Here is a 24,900-nt window from a genome sequence, read left to right as displayed (position 1 = left end):
TGTGCATTGTGCATAATTAGGACTCACAACATCTGGTCACAATGCTTGTCCGAATTGTGGACCATCTCTTATTACAATACATTTGGTGCTTCTTCTTTTGTGATATTGGGATCACATTTGTTGCTTCTTCTTTTGTGATAATGGTTTATTTTGAGCTCTCTGGAATGCTCCTTGGAATGTTTCGATTTTTTCCCAGTATGCGGCCTTACACGTGGCTATGCACACGGCTATGCACGAGGCTATAGCCATGTATTAGTAGTGCACGGCTATAGCTGTGCACAAGCTCTACACCTACCTGGGTCCCCTCTCTCTACCCTATGTACCTGCCCAGGTTCTCTCTCTCTACTCTCTCTCCTCTTTAACCGTCTATGCTCCACATCTCTTGTAGTGTTGTGCAACATTTCTATTAGGGCTTTTCTAACAAGGGGCTGGTATCATATTAGTAAAGCTTTTAACACCCATATGTCAAGTTTTTTCCAATTAAAGATTTATTTATACATGGTCATTCGCACTTGGAGGTGTTGTTGTGTTGTGTGTGTGTGGTATTCAAACTCAATAAAACTTCATTTATGAAATTCTTCAATCAAGGTCCTTATGTATGCCAACAATAGGTTGTGCTTATGCATGCCATGCCATTCTTCATGTCATCCTAATACCTTAATCGAGGTATTTGATGTGCCACATTATAATTCATGTCATCTATTTTTCATACCTAAATCGATCTATTTGTTCATGAACATACACGTCATCCCTTTTCCATCCCCCCTCGATTAGAGGTGTTTGTTGATGCCATGTAGGGTGATGCCAAGGGCACGTCATTCCTTTTCTATCCCCCCTCGATTAGAGGTGTTTGTTGATGCCTAGGGCACTACATATCTATCGTGTATGCCATGAATGTCTAGGGTGATGACCCATGGAAAGAGGGTCATGTGAGTACATATAAGGCCTATATATTTTTTGTAACTTGTCATAAGTAGACGTAGCTAAAAAACAATAGACTAGACGGTTCCGAGCTATTGGCTTGCTTGAAAATATGTCCATATGTTTCCTCTATATATTATATATTGGCTTGCTTGAAAATATGTTTCCAGAGAGGAAACATATTTTCAAGCAAGCCAATATATAATATATAGAGGAAACATATGGACATATTTTCAAGCAAGCCAATAGCTCGGAACCGTCTAGTCTATTGTTTTTTAGCTACGTCTACTTATGAAGAGTAAGTTATAAAATATATATCAACAAGAGTAAGTTATAAAGACAATACCTCCATCTAAGTCAAACTAGGGGGCGCTAATTATAGACTTTATCATTGGCCTAAATGACCGATCATAAGACGACATAGGAGCTCAGTGGAGAATCGAGATTCATCAACCTACGACATTGGGAGATTCAAGGAGCTCAGTTGAGATTCAGATAAAATTGAATGAATCATTGATGCAATACAGCTATAATTATTAGCGACAAGAGCCTAGAAGTGTGGTGGAGATGACGCAGTAAACGACGGCCGGAACGCGGAATCGCTGCCCCTCCGCCCTTAGTGTTGTTCGCTTGAATGATTGAGAATGCTGGGGCCCCCCCGCCGCGATGGTGGGTATTCACACACACACGCACACACACACCGCTGCACCCCACGCTTGACTGTGAGCAGCTCTATTTAAGACGTTGACGAGTGCCTGCAATATACTCACACCATCTGCATCTGATCAGAACTATACCGATCCAGCATGGCTTATACGTCTAGCTGCCGCAGCTGTTTTCTTCGTGTCTCTGCTGATCTCTTGCAGCAGCTCGTGCTTGTCTTGATTATATTAACGTGCATAATTCGTGACGACAGTATAAGTGTAGCAGCCCAAGACTGTACCCCAATCGCCCCTTCCTCCGGCTACACCCCTTTGGACGGGGCCGTGAACATCATCAAAGGCGGCAACTACTACCAGCTCTTCGAAACATGGGCTGCCCCGGAGGCCGGCCTTGACGTCAGCACTTACACCTCCGTTGCCGTCGACGCTCTCACCGCAGCCAAAATCATCATAGGTCCGACCTAATTTTGATCTTCTTTGAATATATAATAGCTGGGTCTGATCTGTATCTTATAACAAACTCTCTCTTATATGATTAGTTGGGTCATGATCCCTTGATTAATAGCACTCCAAAGGAGTCCAGTCTGGACGCAGTTGTATGACTTGCAGCAGCAGCAGCAGCAGCTGGGTCTGATCTGTATCTTATAACAAACTCTCTCTTATATAGAGATGTCAATGACTAATCACACATGATTAGTTGGGTCATGATCCCTTGATTAATAGCACTCCAAAGGAGTCCAGTCTGGACACAATTGTATGACTTGCAGCAGCAGCTGTTTATAATGTTGTAGATGTCTAGAGTGTATTGACTTTCTGGCTGCTTATAAGTTGGAGGAATTTTACTTTGTATATCTAGTGGTAGCATATTAAACAATGAGTAGTAGAAATATAAGGGCATGCTATCAAACATTTGTAAACACTACCCCCCACCAATCACGTACATCACCACTATAACTACCTCACACCCAATCAATCACGTACTGCAACAGGGCCTGCTTTTGTTCCTTGTTTCATATTCATTTTTCTTGAAAGGAATCGGAAAGTATGCACAAATTATTGTTAAACACTATAATATGGTGTACTGATCTTACCTGCCTTAAGCTTCTTTAATCCTGCACAAGCTAAATGTTGCACATCTTGGATCCTCCACAGGGATCATCGAGGAACTCTTTGAAGGAACTGCTATCTACAACAGCCCTGCCGACAACTGCTGGAATGTACAAGGCAACTATGGGTTCCCTGATGGTAGAATGATCTCCTATGGATGCGATTGGGGTTTGTTTACGGAAGTTAACTTCAAGTTTGGCCCAACCTCTCCGGACGGAGATGGCTGGAGCCAGATTGGTGCCGAGCCAAGTGGAATATTATACTGCCTCTACGTGGGTCCCGACCAAGGCGATCCTCTCTTCACCACTGGTTGCAGCGATGACGACAGACAAAAGTTCAAGTTTATCCCCGTTGGTGGTGCCAACTTTTTATTTCTCAACAAGTCTACGATGCAATGCATGTACCTTGCTTCTGATGGCATTCGAACTGCACCATGCAATGTTGATGTAAGTTTTGGTTTGCTATTATTATTCTGACTACATATTGTAACTTAGTAGGATATAAAGTTCTCAAGACTATGGCTACTATATATCTTACATAGCTCAGTACATAATCACTCCACAACCATATAAAGTCCTTGTACTACTTATCTATAATGCTCCACGATGGTGATTGATTCTTACACTTTGGTCCTATTTGGATGATTGTTTGCAGGATCCAACACAACTTTTTCAATGGTGTGATCACGTCACTCAGAGTTGTGTTGTGCCAAGCGGGCAGATATTCAACCCATGCTAAATATACATTAGATGGAGTGTGTCACCACTTTGATCTTTGAAGATCCTATGTTTTCCATGGTTTGCCATTGCAACAATCCCACACATTATCATGATAAAAAGACGTATTTAAAACGTGCAATAATTCCTTTTGACACTCCATGTCAAAAGGAAAACCTCCGCCATCTCCTACTAATAAACTTTATTTTTTGATGCCTAAGCTTGCTAAAATGTTATATCATTGTTTCTAGCATGGTCCTTGAATGTGATACTATTTCTAGCTCACATCCATGTAATTGGAAAGCTATTCTGTACCAAAATGCTCTCTTCAATTAGAAATTTATAACCCCTGTCCCCCTGGCTTCTTGCTTTTGTGATAGGGGTACCAAAATTGCCATGTGTGACCTGGTGGCAAGGATTGGCTTTAAGCATCATCAGTCGTACAATTCAAATCAACTCAAAATTGAATATCATGCATCCTCATAGATTGGTGCTTGAGATAAAAATTCATTGATATAGAGTCAAATAATGAAGGCTCTAGGTTATAGTTCTAGGATAAAAGTTCTCATTTTCGAGTTCGTTTGTATAGGCTTTTTTGTAGGAATTGTTTTTGAAAAGCATGCTTTTATAAACACTTGAGTGAATGAAGATTGATTTCATAAGTGCCACTTCTTGTTCCTATTGATATGTCTTTACAAGATCACACTTTACTCACACACTAGCTATCAAATCCACAGATTCACATCAATGGATTCCACACTTTTAAACTTTCATAAATGAAGATAGCATAAAAGCTTCATATATCAGGCCCTTTGAACCTACAAAATTGTCAGGGGAAGTGGTTTAACAATTTGTTTTGCACAACAAGGTAGAAGTCACTATCAAGGTTATTTTCAACCATGCTTCTCAACACAACTCCTATTTTTGGTGTCGTCGTGGGCCTTTTTAATATTTATAGTCCAAGGGTTGCTTATTGTTACTCTCAAAGACATGAAAATGGCCCTTGAAATGAGTGAGAGAGAGAGAGAGAGAGAGAGAGAGCATCTAGTTTTCCACATTGGCCCTTTTTTGTTTTATGATAAGTATTTTATTTTATTTTCTTACATTCTTCCAACATATATGCTAGGCTATCAAGTGACATAAAAGCAACCTATATACTCTAAAGAAATATACTAAGACATCAATATGGAGGTTATGTACTAGCACATAAGTGGGGTGATCACATAGAAGACCCCATAAAATCACCCCAAAGGAGTCACTTCACAATAAATTTTATATTTTGTCTAGTACTTAAAGTTAATTTTCCACGGTAATGTCTAGAGTGGGATGGCTTTTGTGGGGCTTTTGACCATTCAGAGACGATGATTTATAAATTATATATATTGAGTATAAAAAGTAAGTAAATGTAAAGTGCAATTGATCAAACACTAGTTTTATAATTTCTAAAAATGTACATTGCTTTCTATTCACCGTTGGTTTGTGGATTAAAAAAAGTATGCACATATCACATGATGAAATGATTAAAACTTGATGATAATATTCATCTCTGAAGTTTACTTAGAAATCCACCAAATATTGTTCCATCTAGAAACCTATTTGTACGGTTCATTGATAAAATCTTTGAGGGGAGTGTTATCTAGAATAGCCCAATCAATAGTTATTGGGATGTAGAAAGTAAATATGGGCTCCTAGATGGTGTAAATATTTCTTGATGACTTCTATCTTGTTCTGCACAACAAGGTAGAAGTCACTATCAAGGTTATTTTCAACTATGCTACTCCATACCACTCCTATTTTTAGCCTCGTCTTGGACCTTTAATCTTTGTAGTCCAAAGGTTGCTTATCATTACTCTCAAAGACATGAAAATGGCCCTTGGAGAGAGAGAGAGAGAGAGAGAGAGAGAGAGCATCTACTTTTCCACATTGGTGCTTTTTGTTTTATGATAAGTATTTTATTATATTTTCTTACATTCTTCCAACATATATTCTAGGCTATCAAGATACATACAATAACCTGTATACTCTATAGAAATATACTTAGACATCAATATGGAGGTTCTGTACTAGCACATAAGTGGGGTGACCACATAGAAGATCCCATAAAATCACCCCAAAGGAGCCACTTCACAATAAACTTTATCTGTTGTCTAGCTATCACATCCATAGATTCACATCAATGGATTCCACCCTTTTAAACTTTCAAAAATGAAGATAGCATAAAGGCTTTTTATATCAGGTGCTATGAACCTACAAAATTGTTATGAGAAGTGGTTTCACAATTTGTTTTGCACAACAAGGTAGAAGTCACTCTATCAAGGTTATTTTCAACAACGCTAATTAACACCACGCCTGTTTTTGGTGTCCTCTTGGGCCTTTTTATTTTTATAGTCCACGGATTGCTTATCATTACTCTCAAAGACATGAAAATGAACCTTGAAGAGAGAGAGAGAGAGAGAGAGAGAGAGAGAGAGAGAGAGAGCATCTAGTTTTCCAGATTGACCCTTTTTTGTTTTATGTTAAGTATTTTATTTTATTTTCTTACATTCTTCCAACATATATGCTAGGCTATCAAGTGACATAAAATCAACCTATATACTCTAAAGAAATATACTAAGACATCAATATGGTGGTTATGTACTAGCACATAAGTAGGGTGATCACATAAAAGATCCCATAAAATCACCCGAAGGAATCACTTCACAATAAACATTATATTTTTTCTAGCACTTGTAGTTTATTTTTCCATAGTAATGTCTAGAGTTGTTTGGATTTTGTGGGGCTTTTGACCATTTACAGATGATGACTTATAAATTATATATATTGTAGCATAAAATGTAAGGAAATGTAAAGTGCAATTTATCAAACACTAGTTTTATAATTTCTAAAAATGTACATTGCTTTGATCTATTCACTGTTCGTTTTTGGATTAAAAAAAGTATAGATGTATCACATGATGAAATGATTAAAACTTGATGATAATATTCATCTCTTAAGTTTACTTAGAAATCCACCCAATAATGTTCCATCTAGAAACTTATTTGTAGGGTTCATTGACAAAACCTTTGAGGGGAGTATTATCTAGAATAGCCCCATCCATAGTTGTTGGGATGTAGAAGGTAATTATGGGTTCCTAGATGGTGTAAATATTTCTTGATGACTTCTACCTTATTTTGCACAATATGTGCCAATTCGTCTCCTTCCAAAATTAATAGCATCTTATATTTCCAACCAGGAAATCCTTGGCCTTGGAAAAGAGGAACAAAATGCTGCCCAGAAGGAAATCCGTTAAATAACAAGTATGGTGTTTGCCATGTGGGGTTGTGAGAACACGTACAAGATAAGATCACAGAACTTGCAAACCATGTACGAGATATGAGAAACGTAGCCAAAAATAGGCATGCACTAGACGATAAGCATAAAGTGATTGTGTAAAGAATAGAACGTGAACCAAAAGTAGAACTCTAAAAGTGGAGACCCGTGTCTCATGCACGTAAGCAAACTTAGAGGTCCATAAAAGACGAAAATAAAAATAAGAAGAAGCACCGCGTTAAGAGAAAGCACCACGTTATGATGACACAACTTGCATGGCAAGTTTTGTATCTAATTATAGCTTGTACAGCAAGCATCCGTCTCAAGCTTTCACGAAAAGCTTTGATGATCAAATCCTGCTTACGACTCAGAGACAACTACTTGTTTGCTCTTACAAAGAACCTCGTTTTACTGGCCGCAATTAAGAAACAATTCTAATACAACAAGTGGAGCTATAAAATCATGTAGGCAACATATAATCAAAGAACCAATCAACCCTACACAAAACTGTTACCAAAGATCAATCTTGTAAGACATGAAATCATAATCATAAATTGAACAAGAAGACCTAGATGCTTCCCTTATGATTAGAATCGCTCTTATACCATGTTGAGAGAGGGAGAGAGATGAGACAAGAGACACCACATATGCTCCACAACAAGAATGAGTCATATTAGTCACAAGTCACATATATGGGCAAGGCCTAGAGTGAGTTAGGGCTACCTATATATAGCTCCAACACTGTTGAGAGAGGGAGAGAGATGATACAAGAGACACCACATACACTCCACACACCACACTATCTCGATCTAGATATTCATGCCACTTGGAGACATACCACTGAAATGTACATTCAACATATTTAACCAGCCCATCTCCACTATCCACATATCTCGAACGAGACATTGAAATAAAATCTCAACCATTGAAATACCTGGTTTGAGGTATAGAGATGCAATCTCATCCATCCACATATCTTGTTTGAGGTATAGAGATGCAATCTCATCCATCCACATATCTTGTCTTAGGGGAGGAGGTGGATTACACTAGCCATCTACTTGGTGGTGGTGTTGGCCGACGCCGTCGCAACAAGCACTACGGTAGGCGGCCTCCACCAACCCTTTGTGTGGCTCCTATAGATCTGGCATTTGTGCCTATGTAGACAATCAAGGCTCTTGGCACCCAGGTTAGCATCGACGTACGGAGTACCACGAAGAGCATCCAACACGTGGTGCACTTGTTCTCACGATCGATTCTGGACAGATGTCGAGGTATTTACACATTTATTACTTCTTAAGTTTTTTTAGTCATTTATTTACATGTTTATATGTACTTTTGTATATTTTTACATGTGCGGCATGGTTGATTGTGTCATGTACGGTCCCACACCTATCATTGAGAGACTCACTCAGGAGTTGGTAGAGGCGAGAGCGAAGATTGACCAGCTTAGTGCTGCATTGCGAATGGCAGAGGCAGATCTACTGCAAAGGCACGGCATGCCAGAGAGTCTCACATCCAGAGGTAGGTTTCTCTTGTACATAAAAGAGTTATAATTTAGGTCCTAAGTTATAAATTTCTTTAACACTAGTTCTGTAATTGGACACTTAAGTGTCCTGAGACACTAAAGTGTCCTGAAAAAGTTCTTGAATTTTTGTGGGCAATCTATTAAGAGTTTTGAAATGCTTAACATCCACAGATGTTCCTCAAGACCCAAAAAATCCTTGAGATTTTTTAAATTGCACTTTTCTTAGCTTTTGCAAGGCAATATTTTAATTTTCTTAGACACATGCTGATAAAATGCATGATTTTTGCTGTTTTCAAAAAATAGTAGTAATTTAATGGACATAACTTTTAGAAGGGACATAGTTTGATCATGAAACTTGGCTTGATGGAAAGCCCATGATGTAAACTAAATCTTGGAATCATCAAACTATAATTATTGGATAAATTTTTGACTCACTAATATTGAAATGACGTTTTTTATACAGGTGGAGCATGAATTTTTCTCCTTCCATATGCAAGCTAATAATGTAAAACTTGAGGTGCACCCATGTTATATAGGGTAAATACTACTTTGTTTTGAATTTTCCAAAACTTTATAGCCACTTTTTGGGCCTCTTCTTATACATGGCCTTTTGCGCAACCTGTTTTTAATACATAAAATGTCTAATTATGAGCCTAATTTTGATTTTCATCAAAGGTAAAAGCTGTGTAAGTGCATTATTTGTTGTAACTATAGGTGTAGACTACTTGTGCAAGCATAGTTATGATTAGTTTTTGATAAAAGATGATCAAATTTTGTATTTTTATTTTTTATAATTTTTTTAGAACTAGGCGATAAGAACCTACTTAAGTGGAGGCTAAGTTAGTGTCATACACATCAAATTATGGCTTATTTATCTCATCTCAAGTATGAAAAACAATTTGTCTAGCATCTCCTGGGGGTGGGACATCAAGGTGCTAGTCCTAGTGGCACCTCGGGTGAAGGTGCTAGCAGCAGTGCTGCTTCTCATGAGCAGCATGTTCTGCAGAGGAGCTTACATGCCCGTAGAGTGGCACACACATACCATTGTTGATTACAGATTTTGGGTTTATAGATAGAGACTTCTTGTAGTAGCATGACGTAGAGAGAGGAAGAGGACTATAGTAGCTTATGGGACTCGTGAGCTCCCGAGTACACCGGCACCAGCTTGTGATCCTTCCTTTGAGGCAGACCTCCCTATAGATATTCGTCGCAACAACCCCCACAGTCGGCAAAGCCTCCTAGACGTGCATAGCAACTCGACACGCACGAAGACCAGCAGTCAGAGATGACGATTTTGATTGGGATGTCGTTGATAGTGACTAAACTCAGACTAGCTGGGTTAGCTCACTTACATTGTACTTAGATTTATGGGGTACTTAGCTCTGGATACGATGCCACAATATGAGAATACAACTTTGTTTGGGTCATTTCAATAAAGCAAGCACCGTGCTCAACAAACACTCCTCTTGTCACTCTCTTACGTAAAGCTTTCTTCAAAATTGGCAAGGCACGACAATTCTCCTTCCAAAAACTTTCTATCAAGGCTCTAGTGGTTTCATCTAGTAGGTGATTATGCCTAGCTACACGACCACTACTCGCCCACCACACAAAGCACCAACCTCATTGGCATCTAAACTTTGTCATCTAACAAACCCAACTCTAAGTGCATGTGGTGCTATCGAAAAGATGCAAGATGTGGCACTCACCTTACCCTTCATTTGGGAACTACTTATGGCTGCCACAATAGCCCGTCGAGCAACCAAAGCATCGGGCAAAGTTCCTCTTCTTGTTAACTGTATAGGAACGACGAACACTTTACAGCACTGCCATGCCAGCTCTCCTCTCTCTTCAAGCGCCCTATAGTTGGCCATGTTGAGCAGATCGATTAAAGCATCAAGATCCCATGCCTATGTGATGAAGGCGTGAGGTCTTTGAAATAGGAATGGAAGATTACATGGGCTCACGATGCATCCCCGACTTGGATAGTTCTTTCCTATCCACACTATGGGCACCCAAAGGAGGGGGGGTGGGTTCTTGTGGAAGAGAAGGGGGCTCAGGAAGGGTGGGTTCATGTGGATTATCTAAACTAAGGGGTAGTGGGGGGGAAGAGGGTGGAGGGAGAGGAAGTGGAAGAGGAGAAGCAAGGCTTGGATCATCGCCAAACGGAAGGTGGTTCTCGTTGACGTGCTCTTCACTCTCTCTTTCTCTTATGAGCTACCCTTTTCCTCTCCTCCTCTTGAACTTGGGGGTAGTCTAGTCCTATCACGTTTCCGACTCCTACGACTTTGAGAACAAAATAGAATCCTTTAAAATTAGTGATTTTAAATTCTTTTATATTAATAAGTTAAAAATATTTTACATTAATTAGTGGTTTTGGTTTGACACATTATCATGCAAGGTGGAAATCTACAATGTGACACATGGGTAGAAGGGTACAACATTCATGGCATACACGCATTGGATATGTAGTGCCCTAGGCATCACCCTACGTGGCATCACCAAACACCTCTAATCGAGGGATGGAAAAGGAATGACGTGGATGTTGAAAAAGGTCTCAGTGGCTTCTGGTGCTGTGACGTCTGTTGCAGAGATGAAGAAGGAGGTGTCCACTATGCAGGTACTTTTGAAAACTCAAGCATTTTTCTATCCTTTAAGTAGTGGTCCAAGCACTTGCAAGTGATATATGCACTTGCAACAAGTGATTTAAGCACTTGAAAGTGGTGTAGCATTTACACCACTTGCAAGTGCTTGTTTCACTTGCATCACTTTGCAAGTGCTTAGAGGACGTCATCGAGTTCATAGACCACTCATAAGTATTGAGACCACTTGTAAGTGCTATGACCACTTGCAAGTGCTATGACAACTCATAAGTATTGAGACCACTTGTAAGTGCTATGACCACTTGCAAGTGCTATACCACTGTAAGTGCTTACATCACTAGCAAGTGCATAGAAATCATGCAAGTTCTTAGAAGTTTAACAAGTGCTTAGACCACTTGAAGGTGCTAAGACCACTTGCAAGTGGTCATACCTTTTGCAAGTGGTCATACCATTTGCAAGTGCTAAGGACACTTGTAAGTGTTTATGCCTTTTGCAAGTTCTAAGACCACTTGCAAGTGTTCATACCACTTGCAAGTGCCTAGGCCACTAGCGAAGTTCAAGACCACTTGCAAGTGTCCATACCGCTTTCAAGTGGCACTTGCAAGTGTTCATACCACTTTCAAGTGGCACTTGCAAGTGGTATGACCACTTGCAAGTGTTTATACCACTTGCAAGTGCCTAGGCCACTAGCAAAGTTCAAGACCACCTGCAAGTGTTCATACCGCTTTCAAGTGTTCATACCACTGGCAAGTGCTTAGACCACTTGAAGGTGCTAGGACTACTTGCAAGTGCTTAGACCACTTGAAGGTGCTAAGACTACTTGTAAGTGGACATACCTTTTGCAAGTGGTCATGCCACTTGCAAGTGCTAAGGCCACTTGTAAGTATTCATGCCTTTTGCAAGTTCTAAGACCACTTGCAAGTGCCTAGGCCACTAGCAAAGTTCAAGACCACTTGCAAGTGTTCATACTGCTTTCAACTGCTCATACCACTTGCAAGTGCTTAGACCACTTGAAGGTGCTAAGACCACTTGCAAGTGGTCATACCTTTTGCAAGTGGTCATACCACTTGCAAGTGCTAAGGCCACTTGTAAGTGTTCATGCCTTTTGCAAGTTCTAAGACCACTTGCAAGTGCCTAGGTAGCGAAGTTCAAGACCACTTGCAAGTGTTCATACCGCTTTGCAAGTGCTTAAAACACTAGCAAAAGCACAAAGCACATACAGTCTCTAAGACCTTTAACAGGTGCTTAGAACACTTGGAAGATCCACTTGCAAGTGGTTGCATCATTTGCAAGTGCTTAGACCACTCACTGGTGCTTAGACCTTAGGGCACTGCACAGACCACTGACAGGCACACATGCTTGAAAGTTCTGATGGCTGGTTGTTTTTCATTATGTGCAGGCTTTGGTTGAGGAAATTGAGCATGTGTTATGTGAGCTGAGGAGACAGGCCTCCTTCGTGTGAAGGAGGCATGCACTTTCTTGAAGAGAGAGGGGAGAGCTCTTCTAGTGCCTACCCTACCTGCCAAGTCTATCCTAGGTGCTGACACTGTCCTCATTGGTGGATCTTGTGTGGCCTGTGGCCAGCTGCTGTCAAGCCAACATGCGCTCGGCGTTTATTATCTGCCATGTGCCCATAAGTACCACCCCTTTTGCTTTTCCATTGTCTGTGCAACTGAGCCCAAGTGCATTATTCCGGACTCTTCGTGGGAGATACCACTTGTAGCAAGATGTTGGGCACTTGGGAATGCATATGAGGAGTCCATAGGTAAGGCATGCCTCTTTCATAGGACAGGAGTCATGCTACTTTTGATATGTACAGTAATTGTCTGTTATGTCGCAGGTGAGCCAGAGGCTGGCAAGGGGGTGGACCCAGCCACTTCCACCTCGTCCATGCATGATGTGGACACCCCCTTTGACCTAGATGCCTTGATGATGAAATACAAAAACATGGTGGGTGGTTGTAGTCTATCTTTCTGCTGAAAAAACTGATGTGCTTGGTGATGGAGGCATCCTGAGGGAGACACTTGGTCCTGAGATCACACAAGGTAATTTTGGTTGCTGTAACATGTTATCCTCAGACATGATTATCCATGATCATTGTGATCATATTAACTACCTATGCTCCTAACTTGATTTTCTATTGCTATTCCAAGTACTGATGTGCATTAACATTAAGTCATGTTAGTGCTCCAACTGGAGAGCCAAGCCGCATCGATGAAGGTGTACATACTGAAGAGGAGTTGGACCCAGATATGGAAGAGACCCGCCAATTTGTTGTAGGAGAGCTGCGAAAGAAGAAGAAAAGGAAGGTGGAGGATGGGCCTCTTTGAGACCCCAAGAAAAGTACTAACGTAATTTTTCCCAAATCCCGAGCATGCGAGAAGCTTTAGCTTCTTGCAACTTTGTAGCTTTTTGCTCATGCAAACTGCATTATTTTGCGGCAATATAATATATAAGTCCTTTGTCTTAGTGTCTGTGCGTGTCTTGACCATCTGAATTGTTGTGCATGTAGTTAAAATTCAAGTTGTTGGCTCGAAAACCCTACCACCCCACTCATGAGGTAGAGCACATTGAGCACTGTCCTCCACGCTATCGGTTTCGACGCTTCAATGACTCTCGAGACTTGGTAGTCGTTGTTGACTTCAACAAGGTTCTTTTGTGTGTGCACGATAAGCACAGGAGAGAGATTCCCCCAAATGTCTTAATGCTGTACTTTTCCAAAGTCCGTGAGAATGAGAACATCACCTATTATGTACGGCAGGATGCAGAGGTGTTCTTACTTGCGTTGAGTCAGGTTGCAGAGGTATTTGTGTGGACCTCCCACAGAGACAGGGAATTGGAGACAGCCATGGATAAGTACCTGCCAAGAAATGCATGAGTGGATGACTGTCGCAAATCGCTTGCCATGTTTGCACTTGGCACTTTGATAATCCTCCTAGGCCAATGTTCTTGAAAAACCTGGATAACTTCTGGCATCTTTTCCCGAAATTCAATAAGACAAATACACTTGTGCTAGATGACTCATTGTATAAAATGTACTCTAAAGATCCTACATGCTATGTGATCCTTCGTGAAGTGGAGAAGTAGACTAAGGGGCGGTGGGAAAATTTTCTGAAACAGGATGTGGCTGACTTTGTGTTGTAGTGGGCAGAAAGTGCTGACAGAGCAAAAACTGTCAGAGAGTGCCCTTTTGATGTCAGGGATGATGCCATGCAACGGTCGAATTGGTGAATCATGCGGAACAATGTTGAGGAAATGAAAGAAATTGAAGCCCCCAACCTGGATCCTAAAGAAAGAAAGTATTAGCGTCCAAAGAGTAAAACAGCAAATTAGAAGTGCTTTTGCTGGCATTTTTCCCATTGTATAGAGGACTGCCTGTAGCCCCTTCACTGCCATGACACCATGCCCTTACTGTGTAGCTTAATGTACTCTGACACCGTGCCTTTATTGTATGGCTAACTTCCAACACTCCTTGACATATATACAAACAAAAATGGTTTTGACCTTGGAACAATTTTGTGTCGATCTGGTGTCATTTTCTTTAGTTTATACTATGGTTGCATTTTGTGGACTCTTAAGAAAGTGATGGTTTGAAAGTGCTTGTCTAGGTACTTAAGTGCTTGTCAAGTGGTTTAAAAGTGCTGGTATAGACACTAAAAGTGCTTGTTAAGTGGTTTGAAAGTGCTTGTCTAGGTATTGAAGTGCTTGTCAAGTGGTTTGAAAGTGCTTGTCTAGATACTAAAAGTGCTTGTCCAGGTACTGAAGTGCTTGACAAGAATTTCTCAAGTGGTCTGAAAGTACTAAACATGTGCTTGTCTAGGTACTAGAAAGTGCTGGGACTAACTGCTGGTCAGGTAATCTGAAAGTGTTTGTCAAGGTGCTTAAAGTGCTTGTCAAGTGGTCTGGAATGCTTGTCTAGGTACTAAAATACCTGACACGTGCTTACCATGTGGCCTCCTTGTCAAGTGCTTGTGTAGGTACTTCAATTGTTTGGGAAGTGCTGGTCAAGTGGTCTGAAAGTGCTTGTCTAGTTACTTAAAGTGCTTGTCTAGGTACTTAAAGTGCTTTTCAAGTAATCTCAAAGTGCTTGTGTAGATCCTAGAAGTGCTTGTATAGGTACTAGAAGTGCTTTGTCAAGTGGTCTTAAAGTGCTTGTCTACTACTGAAAGTGCTGTCAAAGAGTTGAACATGCGAAATAGTGCTTCTTAGGAGGATGCATTGTGCTAGCTTGAAAGTTAGAACTTACAAGTTCTCCTCTGGGGGCATGCTATTATAGATTTGTTAAAATACATCATTTGACAATTCATATACATTAGGCTCACCTTCTACCGAGCACATCGGAAACTTGATGCATCGCAGGTGGGAGTAGATAAAAGCAGGGGGCTTGTCATCCAAAAGAACATAGGTGTCATCTTGGGGGCCATTTACCTTGTCATAGAAGAGTCCCTCAACGACAAATGAGTTCTTTTGAATACGGTTATGCCATTCATCCCTTTCAGATTTGATGGCCAAGCGCTTGGTTTTAGTGCACTTCAAGATGTAGAAGTCTGTATCTGGCTCTTCTGCATTCACTGCTCTAAAGTTCTGGCCAACCATCAAGGCATCACTTAGGTCGTCATGGTGGCCAGCATACATGGGGGCTCCTGGTAACTCATCATCACTGGATGCTTCTCCATCGTTTTGAACATTGACAGTCAGTTGTATTCGCAAGTACTGCCACCTCTCAACGTGGTTGTTTACACATCTCCTCCATTGGCCTTTCACGCATGCATGAATGGAAAAAGCATGACAATGGTCTGCACCATAGCCCGTGCATATCTGATTGACTGTAGCCATTGACACAGTGGAAGGATCAAGACCCTTTGATCCGCATGAAATCCCACTCTCTATCTCTATCTACATCACCAACCTTGACCTCCCAGAATCTACGATCGACTTTCTTCCCTGTCAATGGACATTCTTTCCTGAGGGTTGCGTTGAGAAATGCCACCACACTTGAAGCGTTATGTAACACCCATCCGTCAGATTTCAGTTGCTCCTGTGTGAGAGCTCTTTTGAGCACCGCACCAGTCTCATTGTGCTCGCCCTTCCCATGGCTGGATGCGAAGAAACTGTGCATCATCTCAATACATGTCATATTAAAGTATCGGGCTACAAAATAGAAAGAGCGCCTTGCTTTGAGTTGTTAAGCAGCACCATCAGACCACACCCAGTGAAGCAGCACCATCAGACCACACCCAGTGTCGCTTGACACTGCATCCTTGAGCTTTCAGCCACTCATTGTGCAAAATAAAGTAGTGCTACACAAAGAAAGTGTCGTGGATTTTGTCATCAGAGATGTAGAAGTGGGTTGTCTTCCGAATGGTACCAAGCACATCACGCAGGTACGAAATGTGGACCAAGATTGTCACCTGAGTTGAATACCAATGCATTGACTGAATTTCATTCTGCACCTTGAAGGAGTAATTCTCTGCAAAATCCACTACCGACACCACTCCATCATCTGGAAATTTATCCAAACACTCTTTGAATTGTTCAGCTTGCCATCTGTACTTATAATTGTGTTTGATGAAGTTTCCCAATTTGCTTTGAAGCAAGGAAGTGAAAGTCCTCGAGCTGACTTGGCGAACAACAAGATCTTTTCGAGTTTTTGCTTGACTGTTCTCATCCACTTCCTGTGTAGGAACGTCGTCATCAAAAAGCTTGACAGTCATCATAGAGATGTCATGGCTTTTTTCATGTGGACACAAGGAGATCTGTTTAATGCCACAATGTTGGCATGTACCCAAAAGACATTGTCTACGGTGATAAGCATAGTCAATGGGTTTTGGGCACAATATAGACTCCCATAGGTCTGTTAAGCTTGGAAATGTGGCATTGGAGGCCGCACATTGCGCTGTTCCATCATGAGAACTGCAAACAAGGCACCTGCAAAACTGCATGGCTGGCCATGTAGCCCATATCTTCCCTGGCGCATCTGATTAAGAGCTTCCTTGAAGTAGACAAGCTGCACATGGCATTCACAGCAACAAGTGTTGCGGTCCTTCAACTTGCATACAAAGTATGGCTTTAGACCCTCAAAACATCTGAGGGAGATCCTTATGTTAGGATGAGCCACTTGGAACCGCATATAGAAGTTCCTCTGTGACAAAGAAGATAAATTTAGACACACTATCAAGCATTATAAATCATTCTGAAGTAACCTACAGCATTGGTAAGCATTATGATGCACTTTCAATCAGTGTAAAGCTATGAGACTCATTGGGTAAAGCTCTTAGACGCACTTAGTAGCACTTTTTGCACCTGGCAGCACTTGTAAATGGTTGTAAAGCACTATAAAGCACTCTCAGGTACCTGTAAGCACTTAGAATCCTGAGGATCCATTTAGATGAAATTGGAATAACATGGAATTTCTTGGAAGCACTTAGAAGCACTTGGAAACACTAGCAACACTTAGAAGCAAGTAAAGCATTTGGAAGCACTTCGAAGCACTTGGAAGCACTTAGAAGCACTTAGAAGCACGTGGAAGCACTTAGAGGCACATGGAGTCACTAGCAAGCACTTAGAAGCACTTGGAAGCACTTAGAACCACTAGCAAACACTTGGAACCACTAGCAAGCACTTAGAAGCACTTGGAAGCACTTAGAAGCACATGGAAGCCCTAGCAAGCACTAGAAACACTTGGAAGCACTTGTAAGCACTTAGAAGCACTAGCAAGCACTTAGCAACCATTTAGAAGCCCTAGCAAGCACTTACAAGCACTTACAAGCACTTACAAGCACTTGGAACCACTTGGAAGCATTTAAGCCATTACGAGCATAAGCACTTGGAAGCATTTGGAAGAACTCTCAGGAACCTGGCATCTTTTTGAAGCACTATTAAGCATTCAGAAGTAACAAAAGGCACTTAGAAGCACACAGAAACATTTAGATGCACTTGGAAGTACTTACAAGCACTTACAAGCTCTTGGAAGTAGTTAGAAGCTCTTGTTATATCACTTCTGAAGCTCTGTTAAGCCATTGCGAGCTTAAGCACTTGGAAGAATTTGGAAGAACTCTCAGGCACCTGGTAGCTTTTTGAAGCACTATTAAGCACTCAAAAGCAACAAAAGGCACTTAGAAGCACACAAAAACATTTAGATGCATTTGGAAGCACTTACAAGCACTTGGAAGCACTTAGAAGCTCCTGTTATCACTTCTGAAGCTCTGTTAAGCCATTACGAGCATAAGCACTTGGAAGCACTATTAAGCACTGAGAAGCAACAAAAGGCACTTAGAAGCACATAAAAACATTTAGATACACTTGGAATGACATAAAATTACTTGGAACCACTATGAACCACTTAGAAGCACTTGTGATCACTTGAAGAAGTATGTCAAGCACTATAAAGCATGGTTAAGCAATATAGTGCACTGTCGGGCACTTAGAAGTGGTCTAAAAATGCTCAGAAGCACTAAGATGCACTCATGACTTGGAATATCTAGGAATCACCATGAAGCACTCAGAAGCATTTGAAATCAATTGTAAAGCTTCGTAAAGCACTATAGTGCATGGTTAAGCATTGCAATGCACTGTGAGGCACTTGCAAACATTTGGAAGCATGGTAAAGCACTCTAATGCCTTATCATACAAAATTTTAGTACTGTCAAGCACTCTATACCATTGACATTTAGAAATCAGTATCGTATAGAAGAGCATATCCGGATACACTATCAATCATATGCGAGCAACTGTGTAGCTCTTACAACACACTCTCAACATAGTGATATACCTGAGGCAAATCAAGTAGATGCACTGGATGTAGTACATGCGCACTCTTGCCTATCCTCTTTCGAACAACATCTTTCTTGTTTGGGGAGATGCGAGTTTCCACTGACCAAAAATGAAACACGATTTCCTTGATTTCACTGGTGATGGTGCTTGCCCTATCGGTGACAAGAATCCAAGGGAAATGATCCTTCCTCCGCTTCATGTTGCAACCGAAAATTGGCCGCAATGACATTCCTTCGATGAGCTCCTAAAGCCTTGGCAACTTCTCTACCACTCATTTGATTGTCAACACCAGATCTGCCATTGAGGCATGCCACGATAGTAGCCCGCTTTAAAAACAACTCGTTATTTGAATGGGGTGTCTTCACCTCAGATAATGTATGACAAATGCTAGAGAAAATGAGTCTCTCAACTGTCTTTGACATGTGTTGCAGCACTGAGAACGTTGGATGACGGAGGAGCTGTTGTAAAATCTTTGTTTTTTGAAGGCCCTCAGAAAGCCCATTTGTTTGTTTGCACCAGTACTCAGAAACTGCTTTGTAGATTTTCTTTGTCTCTCGCTCATCAATGTCACCATCCTCGCGTGTACGTGCCATGCTCTTCTCAATGCTTCTTTGTTCCCTCTTCTTTGCAACCCAGTAGTTTCGAAGACCTGGCATAAGTTCTCTCGGGATGTGTTGTGTGATAGACAATGGGGGAAGATATACGGAGCCTGTATTGCCATTCTGTACACTATGAGACTCCATGTGGAGCCAGTTATGAGGGAGCTAGGAGGCTGAGGTTATTGCAAAGAAGACCATTAAATCACAACTGTAGTCTTCATGGAGAGAGAGGGAGAGGGAGAGAGGGAGATAGTACAAATGAATATAGCTTGCGCTCAAGCGGGAAGAGAGGCCCTTTTGTGTAGGTGGGAATCAGAGGCTATGACAGAGAGAAAGAAAGGTGGAGAGTGAGAGAGAGTGAGAGAGAGAGAGTCACGGTAGGCCAACGGATTGCAAGACGAGTGAGAGAGAGAGAGTCACGGTAGGCCAACGGATTGCAGACTGAGTGGAGGAGAGAGAATATTCAAAAGCGTTTAATGGGCACGCCATTCCCTTAATGAATGCTCAGTTGCATTTTCAATCCCACCTCTATTTCAAATTTAAGCCTTTTTCTCCTCCCAAAGGGGTGGCTAAAAGGAGTGATTAAGACACTCCTTTTTGGTACCACCTATACATGCTTTCACCCATAAGCTAATGTATAATGTATATTGCATTAATGTATTAATGCATATGCTTAATGCATTAAGCCTTATGCATTATGCATAAATTTATGCATTAACTTATGTATTAAGCTTTTATATAATGCATTAAGGCTTTCTTGACATGGCTTATATGTAAAGTTTAATGCATATCACTACATCACGTCAGGGGCATAGTAGTGTTTACTAGCATCATTTATTTTATCGGGATATTGGGGATTTCAGCAACTACCCCTGTAGCAAAATATCGCTACTTAAGAGCGCCTATAGCAGCAAAGCTTTGCTACTAAAAGTAGCGATGAGTATAGAAGAAAAATTTTACTACTATACTGTAATTTTGGTGCTAATGATGAGAAACAAAAATAACAGTAAAATTTCTCAAGGAAATCACTCATAAATATATAAGCGTAGCACGTAGGTTCAATAGAAGGGATTTTTAAAATCTTTTTTTAACACATTTTTTACATACAAAAGGGTATCATTTAAACGAGGTATTTACAGATTGAATAAAAAGAGGGTGTGTTTTATTCATGGAAAATTTATAGATAAGGGGTTTTTAAATTAGGCCTTGAACGCACGTGATATAGAGAGTTTACATATAGTGAACCCCCTGAGCAAAATTTTGCTCTGCTATTCCCACTGCATAAAATTCCAAAGAGTTGTTGGGTGTTGAATTTCAGTTATACATGTCACGAAAACATAGAGAATGATTATAGTTAAAAAAAACATCCATCAAAACCCTTGGATCCATGTTTCAAGTTAAAAAAAAAGAGAGTTGAAAACTTTTGAGAAGGAAAACAATGTCAAGATCATGAATCTATCCCATCTTATAATAAATCCATATGTGTTGCTTCATCTAATGGAAGCTCAATGAAAAGATGGGGTTCCATATCAATATCACTATCGTTATCCAATGTGAAGAATTGTCATGATTGATAGGTGACTCATCATCTTCTTAATAAGATGATTTGAGGTAGTACTTGCACCTCATCTAGAGATTCAACCTCTACATCTTGGTCTTGAAAGATATGTTTTGAATGAGGGGAAAATTATATGAAATACCACCACTTTTGATCAATTTGATCGGTGTGAAGCACAACCTAATATCATAAAGCAAAGAGTTTACACTTTTATTATACTACATCAATATTTATTTTGAGATTGGTTGGGTTACTAATCTATTGAAAATGTTGAGGTAGTACGAAAGTATCTTTCTCATCATTCCAAAACTTGCTGGAATTAATTTGAAAGAATCCTTTTGGATGTTTCTTCAGGATGTTTCGTCACAGTTTCTTGAGCACCTCTATATATCACCTTGAACCATTTGACATCAAAGATGAATACACTAAATTCTCTAAACCCAGCCTCAAGAATATCTTGAATAGTTCCACAATACTCAAGATTGTCCTCTATGAAGTTCCACAATACTCAAGATTGTCTATGACATTGGTATCATGTCTACTAGCTTGATTTTCTTGCTCAAAAGTTTCCATCACACCACAATAAAATGTCTTTCTTTTAGAATCCACACGCTCCATGCAAAATTTCCTTCCCTCTAACCTTATTTCATTATATAGTTTTTACTAACATTAAACAAAAGGAGAACATTTAGTATAGTGCATTAAAAAGGTATATAACGATTGAAGCACGAGACAGAGATAAAGAATGTACTTAATTGAGGGTCACATCCTCTCGCATACTTTAGCTCTTATCTTGTGATCATCTCTCCATTTTGCGATGCCATCGATATTGCCATACGAAGCCATTATATATTGATCACATTTGGTAGAGATTACAAGCCAAGCAAGAATGGAAAGCGTCTATTTTCTCTTCTAAAAGCTCTTCTCTTATCCTTTCTTCTATTGATTGCATCCTTGTATCTCCGAATCCACTTCTCCATGATGTGATAATTTAGAATGGAGAATGTATTCACCTTATGGCAGCATAATGCTTCATCATCCTCATTGCTCCACAATCGTGGCATGGAAGGATCTATGCAAGATAGATGTTTTGAGATATACACAAGAGACTCTTGCATCAACCATCCCTCCTCTCCCATACTTGCTTCTGGCCTTGCTCTTTTTTTCATAAAGTACTTTAAGTTTTTCATGAACCTTTCAAGGAAAAACATCCATCGAATATTAACAACACCACAAAGAACGACTTCATCAACCCAATGCACCACAAGATGCAATCGGCTAGTGAGAATTATTCTAGAAAAATTGTCCTCAATCATACACACTTCCTCAATAGCATTGAGACAAGCCATCTCAATGGATGTAGAATCTATCTCCTTTAAGGATATGTACCTACATACATATCAATCATGTGTACTATTTATAATACATAACTTGTGAGCGCATGAGAATACCAAATATGCAATATAACTTAGCCAGTGAATTGAAGAGAAGATTCATACCTCACAAAGCTTCCCATTTTGTAAATAGCCTCGCTTACCTTCTTGCTGAACCTAGTTTTAAATTGTGATGATTGAGAGATAGAGATATAAACTTAAAGTTTAAAGTTCAAAGCTTAAAGTTATCCAATTGAAGTATGTACCTGAGCACTTCGAGGACTCGGGATAGTCATGCATCATCTAAAGCAGAACCCATTTTACATCTACCTCATGCCTATTTATTGGCCTTGAAACATCATGCACTTTGATAACTTGTCATAGTGTCTCAGGCTTCTAAGTCAAAGCCTCGAGGTACACATCCATGGTTTCCACCTTATACGTCCCTACTTATACGTCCCTAGTACAAGGAGAGTAAGCATGATATGACCTTTCTTGATTGACACCCATGGAGGGAGATTGTAATTCACCAATATAATAGGCCAAGTAGACCATGATGTGGACTTGAAGCCAAATGGGTTAACACCATCCATGCCCAAGCCAGAAGGTAAGTGACACAACTCATCTTTAGACTCTAGCCATTGATGCTCCACATGTTTCCATGCGAGTGGATCAGCTACGATCCTCATGATGCCATCAATTGAGGGATGAGTAGCATGCCATGTCATGAAATCTGCAATCCCGTTATATTTAAACATATGTTGGATGCGAGGTATGATAGGGAAGTGTCTCAATACCTTTTGGGGAAGTTTGTCTCCTTGAGAATCATCCCTATAGAGGCTCTCCCAACATTGTATACATTTTTTTGCATGCTTATTAACCCCTCTAAATAGCATGCAATCATTGGAACATGCATGTATTTTTGTGTAATCCATACCTAGCATAGAGAGCATTTTATGACACCCATCTCGTGAGTTAGGTAATAGATTTTGAGGGGGAGCAATCTTCTTGAGAAGCCTATAACATAACATAAGAAATCATATGTCAAAATATTAGCTAGGAGAGTATATAAACCATGAGACATTTGCTATTTAAGAGAATAGAATGAGGCGATCTTACCTAAGAAGACTTGTGACACTTGCATCACTCTATCCATAAGTTGTTTGCAAGTTTAATAGCTCCAAGTTTTCTCGAAGTGTCGAGTATGAACATCCCTCATACAAAGAGGTGCTTGCCTCTTTATGCAAGTTTTCCTCCTTGGAGCTTGCTTACTATCATCTATGACCTCTTGTCCAAAGAGGTCATTGACCATGTCATCCAATGATGAGATTTCTTCCTCCTCATGTGGAAATGGTGGAGGCACCTCATTCATTGTTGGTTGCAAAGATATGTCTCAGTCATGCTTTCCATATGAAGCCTTTCCACCTTTCGCAATGTACCCGATGTCACTGAATGTTGTGGCATGTATCTTAGCACTCTCTTATAGTTATCCTCCATGTCATCATCCACACATGGTCATGCCAATGTCTCATGAAGCCCATACATCTAGACATGCTCAATTGTTATAGGATGTTGTCCTATATATTGGCCCTTACATCTATCACACAATGAATTTTTTCTCTCAACCATGCCTCGAAACCAACTTCTGACCCTTCATATCAAACATCTGAAACCTAGCCAAAATTGATTTAGGGTTAGTACAAAAACACTTGAGTTATCTAGAACTTATGATAGAAAATTTTCCAAGATTTCGTTTGCTAGACAGCAATTATAGCAACGTTTTTTCAATACTCATCATCAGTGAAAAAATTCTCCTCAAAAGCGAAATATCGCTGTCGAGCACCAAAACGAGGTTAGGAGAAAAATTTCACTGTTGTTGGGCACAGCGACCTGGAAACTTAGACTCCTGCCTATGGGAGTCTTTTCTTTCTACCTACTTCGATTGCTTGCACATGTGGAGGAGAGGATGCCTACACAACAACATTTTCTCCCACCACACCTCTTCCCTCAAGCCTATTCCATTAAGCCTATCTTCCTCTCTAAGGTAAGGGCCCCTTTCCTTTCTTTCTTTCTCCCAAGATTTCATGGAAAGCTTCAATGTTTTCTTCAATTCCAAGTTTTCATGGAAAGCTTATACATAGCTCTATTTGATCTTTTCTTTCCCTTCCCCTCTCTTTACTTTTCCTTTCTCCCTTTCCCTAACCCAAGCCCTATGCATAGATCTCTAATATAGAGCTTTGATGGAGAGCTCTCCATTAAGCTATCTATTAAGCATTTTATATACATAGAGCTTGGGTTAGGGAAACTTAAACCAATTTCTTTCAATCACTTATGCATTAGGAATAGGGTTTAGGGTATCCACCTCTTTTTCCTTTTCTTCTCCTTGCTTGCTAATATGTTAAAATAAACTAACTTTTTAATTTATTATGTTTCTTTTTTTGTAGGTTTATTCAAATGAACAAATAACAAGGGTTTTGGCCAATCTTCTATCCTAATAAAATGGGGTATGGCATGAAATGAGTAGGATGTACCACTAAGAAACTAATTCTAAAATCAAGTCCTACAATAGTGGTAGTTAGGACTTGCAACACACCGAGGGGTTTAACTCTACACTGGTTAGCTAGCCGCCCGCAAGGCTAAACTAGTAGGTTCCAAATCTTTCAACCCTAACTTCTCCATAGTTCGTTATCCCCTTCATCTAGATGTGCTCCAAGAATAGACACATTATCTATGTTTATATCTATCATAGGAGCTCGT

General features: G+C 40.3%; 1 protein-coding gene across 1 annotated transcript; it reads left to right on the top strand.

The window, feature by feature from the left end:
- The first annotated feature begins 1,702 nt into the window (after positions 1-1,702).
- Positions 1,703-3,540, top strand: LOC147610345 (uncharacterized). The gene is made up of 3 exons (XM_086786542.1): positions 1,703-2,037; positions 2,736-3,136; positions 3,345-3,540. The coding sequence occupies exons 1-3, from the start codon at positions 1,728-1,730 to the stop codon at positions 3,426-3,428; spliced, it is 795 nt and encodes a 264-aa protein (XP_086642668.1). The 5' UTR covers positions 1,703-1,727; the 3' UTR covers positions 3,429-3,540.
- Positions 3,541-24,900: the final 21,360 nt, after the last annotated feature.

This window comes from Cibotium barometz, chromosome 49 (assembly GCF_041138505.1).
Source record: "Cibotium barometz isolate CiBa-2024 chromosome 49, ASM4113850v1, whole genome shotgun sequence".
NCBI classification, from domain to species: Eukaryota; Viridiplantae; Streptophyta; class Polypodiopsida; order Cyatheales; family Cibotiaceae; genus Cibotium; species Cibotium barometz.
Note: the sequence above shows the minus strand (reverse complement) of the source record. Positions and strands in the feature narration are given on the sequence as shown.